At 41.0% G+C, this 14,477-nt stretch overlaps 1 protein-coding gene across 3 annotated transcripts in view; it reads left to right on the top strand.

Annotated features, from left to right (window-relative positions):
* The window catches only part of cdc42se2 (CDC42 small effector 2), a 148,727-nt gene extending 134,558 nt beyond the window's left edge, over window positions 1-14,169 (top strand). For all 3 annotated transcript variants that reach the window (XM_067983249.1, XM_067983251.1, XM_067983250.1), the window contains exons 3-5: window positions 3,744-3,848; window positions 9,749-9,869; window positions 12,209-14,169. In XM_067983249.1, coding sequence (XP_067839350.1) covers window positions 3,744-3,848; window positions 9,749-9,850 — 207 coding nt within the window. In that variant the 3' untranslated portion in view covers window positions 9,851-9,869; window positions 12,209-14,169. The remainder of the gene's footprint in view (window positions 1-3,743; window positions 3,849-9,748; window positions 9,870-12,208) is intronic.
* Window positions 14,170-14,477: the final 308 nt, after the last annotated feature.

The following is a 14,477-nucleotide window of genomic DNA, read 5'->3' as shown; positions in this document are numbered from 1 at the left end:
GAGTGCTGGACATTTGACTCTTTCCAGCAGGAGTTAATAAATAGCGATCACAAACAGGAACTTTGGTTGATATGTTTTTTCCCCAGTAACTAGATCAGGGCTGCTGAGGCCAGTTGTTGCACCAGTTTCACAATTCTGTCTGAGTCTAACTAACTCGGTGCAGAATGGCAATCAGACCTGACACCTTCCTGGTTTGTGTGACTCACTGGGACCTATGCAATATGGCAACTAAGCCTGTTAAATCCTGCAAAGGTTGTGTTTTGTATGTCAGATATTGTAAGGTTTATATTGTACGCATGAAGCAATCTGTCTCATGCTGTAGGCTGTAAAAGTTGAGCAAGTTTAATAATTTAGAATTATTTATGAAGCTTTTGTCTTCATAGCCCTCCTGAATTGGAAATCCCAAGCATTGCAGTAAAATTCCTCCTTAATATAGATTTATCTACATTGTCGGGCCAGGCAGTGGCCTGCTCCCTCTTGGCAGTAATGCTGTCAGGAACCAAATATTCAGTATGAATCCCAGAAAATTGGGTCGTGATTTCAGTGGTACCATCAGAATGTTGTCACTGGGAGGACAATCCTGTCCACTAAATCCGGAACATCGACTGTACGCATAAAATGCAGATGGTTGGCATGTAATTTGATAGTTAGGTATGTATTATCCATGCATTTTGCTGTGTTCTCTACCGATGTACTTGCTTATAATTTTATGGTCTTGTGCTACAGACAATATTTTAAAATGTTCCTTCCGTAAACTTCAGCTGATCCAAAACTCTGCTACCCCTATCCTATCCTGCATCAGGTCCTGCTTGCCTTTCATCTCTGTCCTTGCTAACCTACATTGGCTCTCAGACTCCTAATGTCTCAATTTTAAAATTCTGATCTTAGTGTTTAAATCCTTTCATGGCCTAGCACCTCCCTATCTCCGTAACCTCCATTCCTTTGACTCTGACAACACCAGGTTATAGTCCAACAATTTTATTTTAAAATCACAAGCTTTCGGAGATTATCCCCTTCGTCAGGTGAATGAGTGAAAGATTCTCAAATCGCACATCTTATATTAGGCTGGGACAGCATCACACCAATCAAAAGGTGGTGGTGTTGTTCAAACAGGCCAGTCACGGAGAACAGCACGTCCCAGTACACTGGATATACATTGTGTCAATTACACAGACAGAAAGAAAGAGACCCAAATGGCAGAGAGAGAGAGAGAGAGAGAGAGAATATTAAAACACATAACTTTTTTTTCCCCTTTTTGCTGGTGGGGTTACGTGTAGCGTGACATGAATCCAAGATCCCGGTTGAGGCCGTCCTCGTGGGTGCGGAACTTGGCTATCAACTTCTGCTCGACGATTTTGCGTTGTCGTGTGTCTCAAAGGCCGCCTTGGAGAACGCTGACCCGAAGATCAGTGGCTGAATGTCCTTGACCGTCACTCCACATCCTTTGACTCTGGCCTCTTCTGTATCTCCCTCTCCATTTGTTCTACTATTGGCAGCTGTGCCTTCAGCCGCCTAGGCCCCACACTCTGCCTCCCTCTCCTCCCTTAAGATCTTTCTAAGACCTGTGTCTATGACCAAGCTTTAGGTCACCTCTCCTAATATCTCTCTGTTTGGCTTGGCATCCATTTTTTGATTGCACCTCTGCAAAGTGCTTTGGGATGTTTTTCTAAGTTAAAGACACCATATAAATGCAAATTGTTGTTGGAATGAAGGGTCTCATTCTACCGTGTTTATGAATGCACTGCTAACTGTTTTACGTTGTAACTGACAGAAATCTCAGTTGAGATGGCTTTGGGAGACATCGGTGAAAATGTCAATCTCAGAGTTCCTTGCTCATCATTAGATTCTCTTACGGAGAATGTTTTTAAAATTTTGCTGCTGCGTCTTCCTGCCTACCCTAGATTCCCAATGTCTATGCAGAGTTTCCTTAAGGCCAGGGTTTCCTTCAAGTAAAGCAACATATTAAAAAAAAGAAGCATTTATTTGCATTTTAAAATGTGGTTTCTTTCCCAAACTTGTTGCATTATTTGAGAACAGAGAGTAATTGGAAGATGGTGGTGTATCATTTCTTTTCTTCATTGTTCTGTTGGTTGCTCTCCATGTTCAACTGTGAATGGACAGGTTAGAAACCGGCTCACAAAACCTCCTGCCAATAAGGTTTGTAGCTCACCCTGTAGAAAGTGCACTAAAGTGGCTTGCAGAGAAATCCTTATTTTTCTACATTACAACAGTGACTACAATTCAGAAGGACTTCATTGGCTGTAAAGAGCTTTGGGACGTCCTGAGGTCATGAAAGGCACTATATAAATGCAAGTTCTTTCTTTCACTCCCTCCCAACAGTAAATAGCCTGGCCTATGAGCACAGTCATGAGACTGGGATTGGTAATTCAGTGAGTCGGGTCACTGTGCTGCTGAGTGTTGTACAATCCCTATAATCTTTTTTAAAAATTGATTCTGAAAGGCCGTGACACATTCACCTCGATTTTAACTCGGGGCGAGCGTCAAGCTTCCCTTGGCTTGCCAATGTGAGGCCCAGGCCATTTTAACACCCGGGCTCCATTTAAATACACCAGGCCTGAATCTGGCATCATTGACGTCAGGCCGGTGGGCGGGAGTTGGATGAGCGCGGCAGGAGGCCGTAGCCGAGGACCTGCGTTAGCTAATAGTTTTATTAGCAAGATCAGACTTTGTAGCCCTGATTTTAACCCAACCTGCCTGGCATGAGCAGGGTGGACTGGCCGTTATAATGGTGGTGGGTGGGTCCCAGTGTTTTCCCAGCACCTCCGTTTTAACCAGGCAGAATTCAGGCACGGGAATGCCGACTTAACATGCTGAGGTCGAGGCCCGATTACGTCATCGGCGTGCAATATGACTAACTCCAGAAATCAGGAGGTCCGCACGGCGCAGAAGCCGCCAGCAAAACCTGGCAGGAGGCAGCAGAGTGGCCAGAAGAGGCCAAGGTAAGGATTTTGTTTTAATTTCTGTGAGGATTCCTTGTGGGCAGGTAGGATCAGGAGTGATCCTCCAGGTCCCACAAGCTATCCTTGAGCTTAACCAGACCCTGCCTTCTCTCTCCCTTCCAGCATCAACATCTTTTTGGAACCCCCTCGCCCCAACATTAACCTTATGCCGGTGGCCTGTTTCCTTGGGTTCCTAGCGGCATCCGGCTTCTTCCCACATCCTCGCTCCTGCCCGCCAGCTTTGACGTCCTTCCTGCCTATTTCGGGCGGGAGATAGTTCAGAACAATTCAAATGAGGCCCGGGAGTTAAAATGATCCAGGCATCACGCTCAACTCCCAGCGGGGGTTTCCCTCCCGCCCTGAACATGCTCCGAGTTAAATTCGGGGCTGATATCTTGCAGTTCTATGGTATGAGATCGAGTCTCAAGTATCCTGTACCATACCGATTTATGTAGATTTAGTAAACTTGTAGTACATGTACTGGGCCCCCATTAAGTAAAAGCCACACAAACAACTGGCTGGATTTATATACTATAATGTTAAGTGGAAGCCATTAGTTACTTTGTTTCTATAATGGTACAGAGTGCAAGCCAAATACCAGAAACACTGGCACACATTCATCAGGTTAGTAAAGGGATGATAATGTTCCTGCCTGATGGAAGCAGGTACAGTAGCTGTACTTTTAATGGAAACTGGAACAACATCGTTGCTATTGTCCTTTTTTTTGGTTCACCGACCTGTGTGACTGAGAGGGAATTCTGACGACCCTTTCTTCTGTTTCAGAAAAGGCGACGGCGGATTGATCGAAGCATGATAGGAGAGCCGACAAACTTTGTTCACACGGCCCATGTAGGATCAGGAGATGTATTCAATAGTGGAATGAACTCCGTGAGTACAAGCTGTTCCCTATGAAATAATGCTGTAAAAAGCAGATTGGACAGTTTTTTGATTTAGGTTAAACCATCCTTTATATAATTGTCTCTTGGTATTATAATTTTGCTGATTTTTTTTTCCCCCTTTATAATTTTCTCCTGTCCTGAAAACAGATTTATACTGGGCATATGCTCCCATATGCGCTGTCACCTCTACAGTAACTCATCCATGAGCTCTTCATGTGTGAGCTAAGAAATGGAGTGCTGACAGATATCTGAAAATTGGGGGCGTCACAGCCAAACTGATTCTGTTCTCAACCAATATCGTAGGACCAGGAGTAGGCCGTTCAGTCCCTCGAGCCTGTTCCGCCATTCAATTAGATCATGGCTGATCTGTATCTTAATTCCATCTACCCGCCTTTGCTCCATCTCCCTTTATCACTTTCCAGCAGGGGTCGTTGTACGATGATTAGGAGTGGAAATCCTTGCTGATTTTCCTCTTACTTGCTCGGGGCTACTAAGGTCAATTGTAGTACCCTACCATCTCCGTGACCAGGATCACCAAAGTCACTGCAGACCAGGGATCAAACCTGGGACCTTCCTGGTTTATATTGCTCAATTGCTCTGTAGGCAGTGTATTTACCAACTCTGTCTCCCCCCAATAAATGGGTTGAAACTCTGCTGTGCAATATTAGCAAGAATATGTCTGCTATTTTAATGAAGGCATTATTCTAATTGGGTTAGTATCTTTGTAAAAAAAAACATAGTGGACCGAAGAATTTCATATGAGCGCAGCAATGTCTTTGTCAATAATATCACATGACATGATTTCAACCCAATTGTAGAATTACTAGAAATTACAACACTGAAGCAGGCCTTTTAGCCCAACAAGTCCGTGTTGGTGTTTCTCCTCCACATGGGCAGTGGTCCTAATCCCATGTTGCCCACTCAGTCTCTAAATCCCCTTATTCCCCTTTCCTTCACCCACTTATCTAATCTATTAAAGAGTTCCTTCATTTCTATTTTCTATATCAGCTATGCTTGTGCTTTGTGCCAATTTATGGCAAGTTAGAAATAATTTTGTGGTGTAGTAACATGCTCACTGTGAATTGAGTTAAGAGTGACCAAACTGATTTCAGTTATGATTCTTACAGCCAGATATTGAAATGAGGCTTTGATAGATCAATTTGGGCAGGATTCGAAATCAAGTTCGAAGTGAAAGGCCAGTGTGCTAAAGCCCTATACCATCCATACCTATTGTGAATTTAGATCTTATTCTTCCCCCAAATATATAATGTCTTCCAAGTAAATATCTGTGACAAATTGGAAAAAGCAGTGGTAAAATGAAGTAGGGTTATAGCCCTATCACCTAAAAGCTGTTGTGCAGAACATTGTACAACTCTATTTTAAAGGTTGAAGTCTAACTCAGATTGTGGGGAAGTCTGTATTTTCTAATGATGTCTAATGAGTTTGTGACGTTTGAGGCCTTACAAGTCTGATTCACAAAATGATATGAATTAGTATTAGGATTGGCACAGTAGGGTATATGAAGAATGGTGTTACATTATAGCTAAGATGGATTGCTTTTAACCTGAATCAAACATGAACAGTGTTAAATGCTGTCCCATTTCTGCCCTTGTTATGCCTTTTCCAGTATGAGTACACAAATTTTAAAAAGTTTGAGGATCACTCCTGAGAAAAGCCAAAAATCAAGGAAAATATTTTTTCCCTTCCTCTTCTCCCCCCTCCCCAATAAAGCTTCTCAACATACATTTCAAATAACAGGAAATGAAGCCAGTGCCCACTCTGCGTTTTGTGCTTTTACCAGGACTAAACAGTTGTCTTAAACCCCTTCGTATTTGTTTCTGATGACAGCTGGTTAGGAGTTAGGTCTCATTCAGTGGCTACTGTCAGCTACAATTGAAAAGACTGGAATGTGAGTCAACAGTCAGAATTGTAGCCAGAGCTAAGGATGTTATTGGCCGATATCCTTGTTGGTAATTGTAAAGGGGTGTAGATCAGCACTGTATGTGGAAGTACTCATTTAATTCCTGAAGTTAATAAGGGCTCTGAACAATTTTGCCAGCTGTGTTCTAACTGATACAAGCAGGGATTAATGCTGTCAGTCACCAAAGGGCAACATTTAAAATATAAAGAAAAAGGGAGGGAAAGGAGAAAGAGAATCCTTTATTTTAAGAAAAAACAGATCATAAATGCTTTAATAGTCTATTATTCTAGTTATACTGCATGTGCTGGTTTGGCACTGATAGTATTTTTGGAGCAGTAAGCAGATAGCATGGAGTTTACCGCTCTCATAAAGGATAGTCCTCTGCATGTCTGTAAACAAATAGAGTTAGAAAAGAGCTGACTATCCCCTCAGCTCTTTTCTGACAAAGTTACATTTTAAGATTAAATGTAGTTCAGATGATTGCCTGATAGTTTTAAATAGAACTTTATGGGTAGTTAGCGATTCATTCTGCATCCGCTGCAAAACCAAACACTGCAAGGATAATTCCTCCAGGTGGCCTTATGCTACTAGATTAATGCCAAATTGATGTGACATCAGCAGACCTAAACTGCAGTTATGCAGTTTGTCTTGTCTTGTGCCAGTGGAATGTGAAACTGTTTCACACGGGCACCAGATGTGAAGCATAACTGTCCAGTAAAACCACAGTACATTACCACAGCACTGCTGGAAACTGGTATCAACCTGATTGGCAACAATGGGTCCTTAAGCAATCAGACTTGTGTTGGAAGCAGAATGACAAATGGGTGAATTTAGAAGTTCTCTGCTTCGGGTTAGCTCAGGACCAAGATACTCAATTATATACTTTTTGTTTTATTAAATAGAGTTCAATTCAATTTTTTTTGGTATTGCAGCAACCAGTTGAATCCTGTTTTTCTATGATAACAGTAATGGTTCCCCTTTTCAGACTGCTTTTAGTATCTGGTATGCTTTCATGAAGCACTATTTAATCCTTCTGTAAGTGATCTTGTATGAGGAACTAAAATGCTGTTCATTCTACGTTGAAGTTCCTGTGGGAAGTGTAAGTGGCAAAGGATGTTGTGCGCAATAAGCTAGATCATTATGTGCATCAGCCAAAGGATTAAATCTTTACCTAGTACGTTATGTTTGGCCAAGCATTAATTCGATTCTATTCCCAGGTTCCTGGCTGTGCCGCTTTGAACTAGCCTCTAGGAGGTGCAGTAACTTACTTTTTAAACTTAAAAAATAAAATATGGTCCAGCTAAGATAGTTACACGCAGTCTAGGGAATCAACAGTAGACGTACAGTCACTCATCAACCAATACATTAGTACATCAGCTGTCAAGATCAAAGCAAGTCTGCAAAAGATAAAACACAGCATTAGACCACTCATGTTACAACAGCCATGATGTCAGGATTCAGTTTGAAATTTAAATTCATTTGTACATCCTAAGATTCAGTCACAGTTCAAGTATACATGTTTTGAATTTGCTTCATGATAAATAATATAGCTGAAGCAATTTAAGTGTTGTCAATTTACAATTTAGAGAGTGCCACTAAAGAACTCATGCTCTCCTTTTCTGACAGAACTTTATCGATTCACGTCAGACCACCAGAAAGCATAATTGCGATTTTTAGAAACAGAAATAAAGCATTTTGCATATTCTGAAGTAGATAAGAACATTGTAACACTTTTTCTTAAACCCTAACTACTTATAACTTTCAAGGATTGAATAATAAAAAGCCAGCATGTTCTTTATTCATTTTGATCAGGAGAAAATATGGCTCATATTAATCATGCTTGGAAAAGTGAGTCAAAATGTTGACCTGAAAGTCAAGTTAGAGTTATAGAACTTCATTCCCTGTACACTCAAGAAATAAAGTTTTGTTTTTCCCGGCTCAAAAAAAAATGGCACATGTTGCCCTCTGCTCTTTGCCAGACAGACACTCAAAGAGGTGAAGTTGGTGGGTTTTATTACTACTGGGCTGTGGGAAAAATGTGAAAATGTTGTCCATCCTCCATTGGAGCTGTAATGTGATTCCCTCTTTTCCTTCCGGATGAAACTAACAGTAAGTTGGTGTTAGGTTTTCTGGATTGGATTTGCTCTGTAAAATGCTGAGTGCTGTCTCAATAAGGATTTCATGTTTACAATTAACATTTCCCAAGCTTGCAAAAACAACCAGTGAATTTGAAACAGAAGGCACAGCCAAGCTAGCCTCTGAAGTACAAATCTGAACTGTAATTTCTTTTTACCGCTACAATGCATAATTTAAAATTGTAACCCTTAAGAAGGCTGCAGTATTTTAGTGAAATATTTCCTTGCTACATCTGTGTTGCAGTTAATTTTGTGAGCATCCCAGTTGCAGGAATCCTTCACTAACATTCTTTGCTATACTATGGCTAATGATGCAACTATGCAGAGTGGAAGTACAGTGCATCATTGTACCAGAGTGCAATGATAGGTACATAGATTTCCCTTTCATACATGGGCTTGTGTGGGAGATAAGCCAAGCAGATGGAAAGATAAAAATAGAAGTCTGGTGGAAAGTTGACCAAGACTTGCTTCTGCACACCTCCTAAATCTCATCACAGAGTGCCAATGCTGGAGGCTTGGGAAGAGCTATCCTGCCCGAGCTATTGTTTGGGGAATGGTGCTTGGCAGAGGAGAGACCACGTGGCGGGAAGAATAATGTTTATAAAACATCAGTTTTCACCAATAGAAAAACCATTGATAATCCTCTCGGTGAAAATTGGAGGCTTAGAGAGGGTCTAAGTAATTTTTCACAAAAGGGAGATTTCACACTGATTGTTTTTATAAAATGTGGGTAGGGATGCAGAATGGCTCTGATTGGCTGACAACCACTGTACAACTCACAATAAATGTATGTATAGATTGACTTGGAGTCAAACGCTGGTATTCTTCTGGACCCATGGCAGTTACTGGGAAGTCAAGACAGTCTCAGATAACAAGAGAAAAGTTTTTAAAAGATTATAGGGACATTTTTCTCTTTTGCAGAGAACAGAATAATCCTTTTGTATGGATTTTTACAACTGCCAATTATGATGGCTAGGCACAATTCTCCTGTTTTGTCTGGGCAATCACATCACATGTAATAATGCTCCTTTTGCACCTCTCAAGCAGCTAAGTGCCACTTACCTGGTATAACCGATGGAAAGTTTGATAACTCAACTATGGAGTGCAAATATTTGTGTGTAATGGCTTCACGAAAATGAAGAAAATCCTGATTTACCACAAAACTTATTATTCCTGGAAAGATACTCATCTCACTGAGAAACTTCTCTACTAGAAATTAACATTTACACATCAGTGCCTTATTTGTAACAAAATCATAGATACTCCCTGGTTCATTAGTTACCTAATTAGATATATGCAAATTATCTCCAGAGGTATATGTTCTGAGACAATCAATAACAGTTTTTAAAATAAACAGAATATCACACAAGGTGACTGCGCATTCCACTTGTTCATTCACTTGTGAGAAAGTCAAAACGTCCTTCGACCTTCAAAAGGTAAATCAAACACCAAATAATATGAAGAACTCCTATGAAAGACAGACATTATCCCTTCAGGATACTGCAGAATACATCAGCTGCGAGGCACTCAATTTATCTTCTGCTTCAAAACGACCAATTGTATGTTTTAGGACTTCAGCAGAGGTTAATGAAATCTCTGGCCTTTGTGCCATTGATTTCAGCTGTAACCATGAGATGGGAACAAAAGCAGTTAGTCATTGTCAGCATCACCCTTGTAATCTCACGCTGGGACACTTGCTAAGTAAGGGGTTTGTGAAAGTTTCAGAGAACCCGCTGGTGGGCATCTTCTCACGGCACGCAAGGGCAGCTGTGGTGGTCAAGTGCTGTCAAAAAAAGTCAATTTGCATCTGACCTCTTCTTTTTCTGTCTCTAGGTGAGCTCAATTCAGAACCAAATGCAGTCCAAGGGTGGTTATGCAGGTCCTCCCATACCAGTTAATGTTCAGATGCAGCTCGTTGACACAAAGGCTGGATAACATTTAAATAAAACCTGTGGTAAGTACTAAGGCCTAGTCCCCCGGAATGAACATAAATACCTCAACTAAACAGGATGTCACAAACTGGTGAGGAGAAAAAAAATCTCCACCTTAAACAATTTGAAGGTGATCTTTCAGCAGGACAAATGAGATAAATATGTCACATAAAGGACTCAGTGTACAGCCTGAGACATCTAAGAGGAGATTTTAATGGGTCTGAACTCAGGTGCACTGGCTCACGTGGGTGTAGACCCAAAAAAATCTTTCCTCTAAAGAGACCCATATATAGTCTTGGAAAGTTGATTTAAAATGCTATCATCAGATCTTAAGTTATTGACTTCATGTGCATCGATTTATAATTGGAATTACATTTATGTAGCTTTATTCCAAAACTAGTAATGTTCATTGCACCAATACTGTTTATCGGGCATTTTATTTTAAACGCATGTAACTCTTTTAATATTAATACTTTTTTTTACCGTTTTCCCTTCCTTCCAATTTTCTCACCTCCTCTCCTAAAAGCACAGACTTATTAGACACATAGTGGGCACAAAGACCAGTTGCCCTCTCATTTGTCATTTGAATGGCCATTCTTCAAGTATGAACCTAGATAGTGAGTCACGGCAGACTATTTGACCAAGGATAGTATTGCAGTAAAGTCCAATTCTATCTTTGTCCATTGCCCATAAACGTGAACTTTGCAGTTGAGGTCACTGGATGGTGATCAGAAGAACAACTCTGGCTGATTTTTCTCCTCCCTAGCCTAGGAATACTGAGATCAATTGTAATGTTCCTACCGTCTCCATGGATGAGATCGACTAATTTAGCACAGATTAGGGATTGATCCTGCAAACTTCCAGGTCGGTATGTTTGCGCACCAGTTGGGCAGTTTATTTACCAACTATGTCATCAAAGAAGCTCGCTCTCTCTCTCTCCCTCCCTCCCCACTGGCCTCTCTGAAGATGGGTGGAAGAGCAGGTCTCAGTCAGTTAGGATCTGACCACCATGTTATTCCCTGACATCATCTAGCCCAGCTCATTTCAGTCCTGTCTCCTACTGTCCACAGCTGAGCAATATTAATGTCGGGCATAGAACAGTCCATGACCCCGCACACCACCTTTCTTAGAAGAGGATGTTTTTCGGTGAACAGCAGTAAGAGGAGAAAAATGGGAAAAGAAAGCTCTTTTAGAATGACATGAATATATTGAGAGAGATGCACAGTGAACTTTGTGTTGCTGAAAAACATTTTAGCTTACAGTTCTTCTGAAAGGTATAAGATCTAGCCAGTACCTTTTCTGGATGTTGTCAGTCTTAGAGTATCTGGTTAGCATTCAGACCTAATCTTGTCTTTTTGGCGCATTAAAGAATTCTAGCACTGATTGTCCTCTCTCCAGCCCCCTATCTGGCACCATCCACTGCCTCTGCCCTGTCAGATTGCTTGTCTGACATCCAGTCTTGGATGAGGTGTAGTTTCCTCCGGATAAACATTGAGAAGGCTGAAGTCATGGTTTTCAGTCGCTACCACAATCTCTGTACCTTTGCCACCAATTCTATCCCCCTTCCCAGCCAGAGTCTCAGGTTGAACCAGACTGCTCTCAACGTCAGTGATCTATTCGACCCCAAGCTGAGCTTCCGATTTTATATCTTCTCCATCATGAAGATTGCCTATTTCCACCTCTGTAACATCGTCCGCCTCCAACCATCTGCTGCTGAAACTCTCATCCGTGCCTTTGTCACCTCCAGACTTGATTCTTCCAATCCTCCACCCTCCATTACTTTAGCTCATCCAAAACCCTGCTGCCCATGTCTTATCCTGCATCAATCCCGCTCACCCAACACTTCTGTCCTTTCGCATTTACATTGACTCCTGGTCTCCTAGCGCCTCCAATTTGAAATTCTCACCCTCATATTTAAATTGTTTCATAACTCACTCAGCCCTATCTCCATAACCCCCCCAGAAATCTGCATTTCTCCAATTCTGGCTCTTGTGCACAACCGCCACCCCCCCGCCACCTTCTCTTCACCATTGGTAGCCTTGCCTTCTGCCGTTTAGGAAATTCAGATTGTAGGACCTACTAAACTCCTCTGCTTTTCTAACTCCCTCTCTTCCTTTAAGACCCTCCTCAGAACCCACCTTTTTGACTAAGTTTTTGGTCATTCCTTCTTTGGCTCAGGGTCCGTTTTTGTCTGATTACGCCTCTTTGAAGCACCTTGGGACATCTTTCTACATTAAAGGCACTATATAAATGCAAGTTGTTATTGTCCTAACAGTATAATGATGTACCTAATCTGCCTGAAGAGTCGAAACCTAATCACGTGATATATATTCTAACAAAATGTACAATTTATTTTCCACAGATTTCTCTGAGTTCATGTGTTTCCTCCTCTCGTCCCCCTTTTCACTTTGATGACTGCATCTCTGAGTTCTTCATGATGAGAAAGGCCTAACAACAACCCATCACTTGTTCCTGTGGCTGTTCTTCAGCTAGAGTTTCCTGTTCTGCTCTGAAGATGTCATTAATGGGACCGGTCCTGCCCTGCCCCTCAGTGACTTGCATGGATTCGGACTTTGCCGAAGTCATGGACATAGCTTCTCATATTTTTTTAAAAGAATACAAATAGAATTTTAGCATGTTCTTCTCGTCGAGGTCTGCAAGTGCCAGAGCGAAGCATTATTGTGTATTTTTGAATTTGCCCCCTCTTCTCTAATCGTGCAGTTTTCTTTTCATTATTCATTTGTTTTTTGCTCTCTTTTTTATTTGTTTGCAATTTTAGTTTATTACTAAGGATGTCTAAAGGTCTGGAACCTGAAAGCACAATTACATTATTGCGCTCCCTCTAAGCAAGTCAGCATGGTAGATGACTGCATGTAATGTAGCTCAGTCCAGTGGCTCACTGATGCCAAAGTATTTGTTGCAGCGGAATGATGATACTATTGCTGACAAGTTTCTAGCCAGCATGCCAGTTTTGCCAAATGCCTGCCTCTTGCCTCCCCCATTCCCCTCTCCTCTTAGCCTAGTTTTAAACCAGCTGCCTGCATACTTTTACAATTGTTCAGCTTATTGAACTGCTCTTGAAAATAACCGAATACATTAACTGGCATTTTTGTATGATGGCCTGTGGTAAATGTGCAATTCAGCATACTCCTGTATTTTATATGAACAGATTAAAAACAAAATTGCATTTGACCTTGAGCAGGTAACCAGTCCGGTTACACCTGTAACGCAGTGATGTGGTAGTTCTCTGTATGTCAACCTTTAGTTGTACTGCAACAGTTGTTTAAAAAAATGCCTGGATTCTGAATTTACAAACCTGCCAGCACCCCAGAGTGCAGTTCACATCAATTCCTGTACAGTTTTGTAGACTTTTCTCTTGCAGCTCTTAGAGTGAATATCAAACATCTTTTTTAAAAAAATACCTTTTTTGGGGGAGGTGGAGGCTATGGAATTGTTCAAGTTGCCATTGGCAATATTGTGAGCTATCTGAACAAACGCCAGAGAAAATTCTGTTCAACAGGGTGGCTTTCGCTCTCCAGCATAAGAAAGCAGATATCTTGCTCAGGTTTAAAAGGGCATATTTTTTCTCCCATTCCACTCACGTGATGTACTAATATTGCACTGTTTCATAATAATGTAAATTGTGCATGGTTTAAAGATGAAAAAAAGAGAGCTGAATCAAAATTTTGTATTCAGTAGGCAAAACATTGGCTTAACTCAAGAACGTTCTCTGTGAAATGTGACTCGTGATATTTTAAGTAGTTTTAGAGCTTGTATTTTAGAGCAAAGTCATCAGAATCTAGAATAATTTGCTAAGTATTGAATCGCAGGAATCTGTGAGACAAATGTGTAAAGGATAGGGAAACGTTATTACGTGGAGCAGTGCATCACAAATTGTGACGGAACGTCTGACACCAAGATATAAAGTATTTTTGAAATATGAGTGAGTAGGATAATAATTACTTGAACGAATTAGCTGGAAACTGGCTTGCCAGCCTTTGGGGTATGTTGCTATGACTGATCTGAATGCATCCCAGTACTGGCCCTCTAAGCTCTCTGTGGTAAATGTTATGTAAAGGGGTGTGTAAATTATCATCACTTAGTACTGCCATAGCAAGCCATTAATTGAAATATAATTTATCATTCATATGCCGGCAAATAATTTTGCCAGCTAAGTAACTGAGAGGTTGTTTTAGCATATTTTTATAATGCATACAATTTTGTACATGTTCTTCATTCCTGAGTGAAATCGGTTTGGTCCATAATGGCTTATAGTTTCAAAGCGACTTCAGATTAAAATAAAGGTTGTCATTTGCTCTTGCAGATCTCTTGTACACTGTTCAGTCACTGAACTCATTGGCACAAATGTTACTTTAGAATCCCATTCAGCAAAGAACTCACTGCCTGTTGTAACTACAGGAACCCATTCAGTAACAGACTTTGCCGACTCTACTGTAGCAACTTATTCAGGAACTGAAATCATCAGCGCTATTATTGCAGAAACCCGTTCAGAGCAGAACTCTCAGACACGGAAACTACAGAACCATACATACCAACCTAAAAAACAAACAAAAGCTGACCAACTAAAAATAGGCCTCATGACATGTGAAGAAGAGGAGTTAGACTTAAAG

The sequence above is a fragment of the Heptranchias perlo genome, chromosome 4 (assembly GCF_035084215.1).
Source record: "Heptranchias perlo isolate sHepPer1 chromosome 4, sHepPer1.hap1, whole genome shotgun sequence".
Lineage (NCBI taxonomy): Eukaryota > Metazoa > Chordata > Chondrichthyes > Hexanchiformes > Hexanchidae > Heptranchias > Heptranchias perlo.
This window is presented reverse-complemented; position numbering and strand designations above follow the sequence as displayed.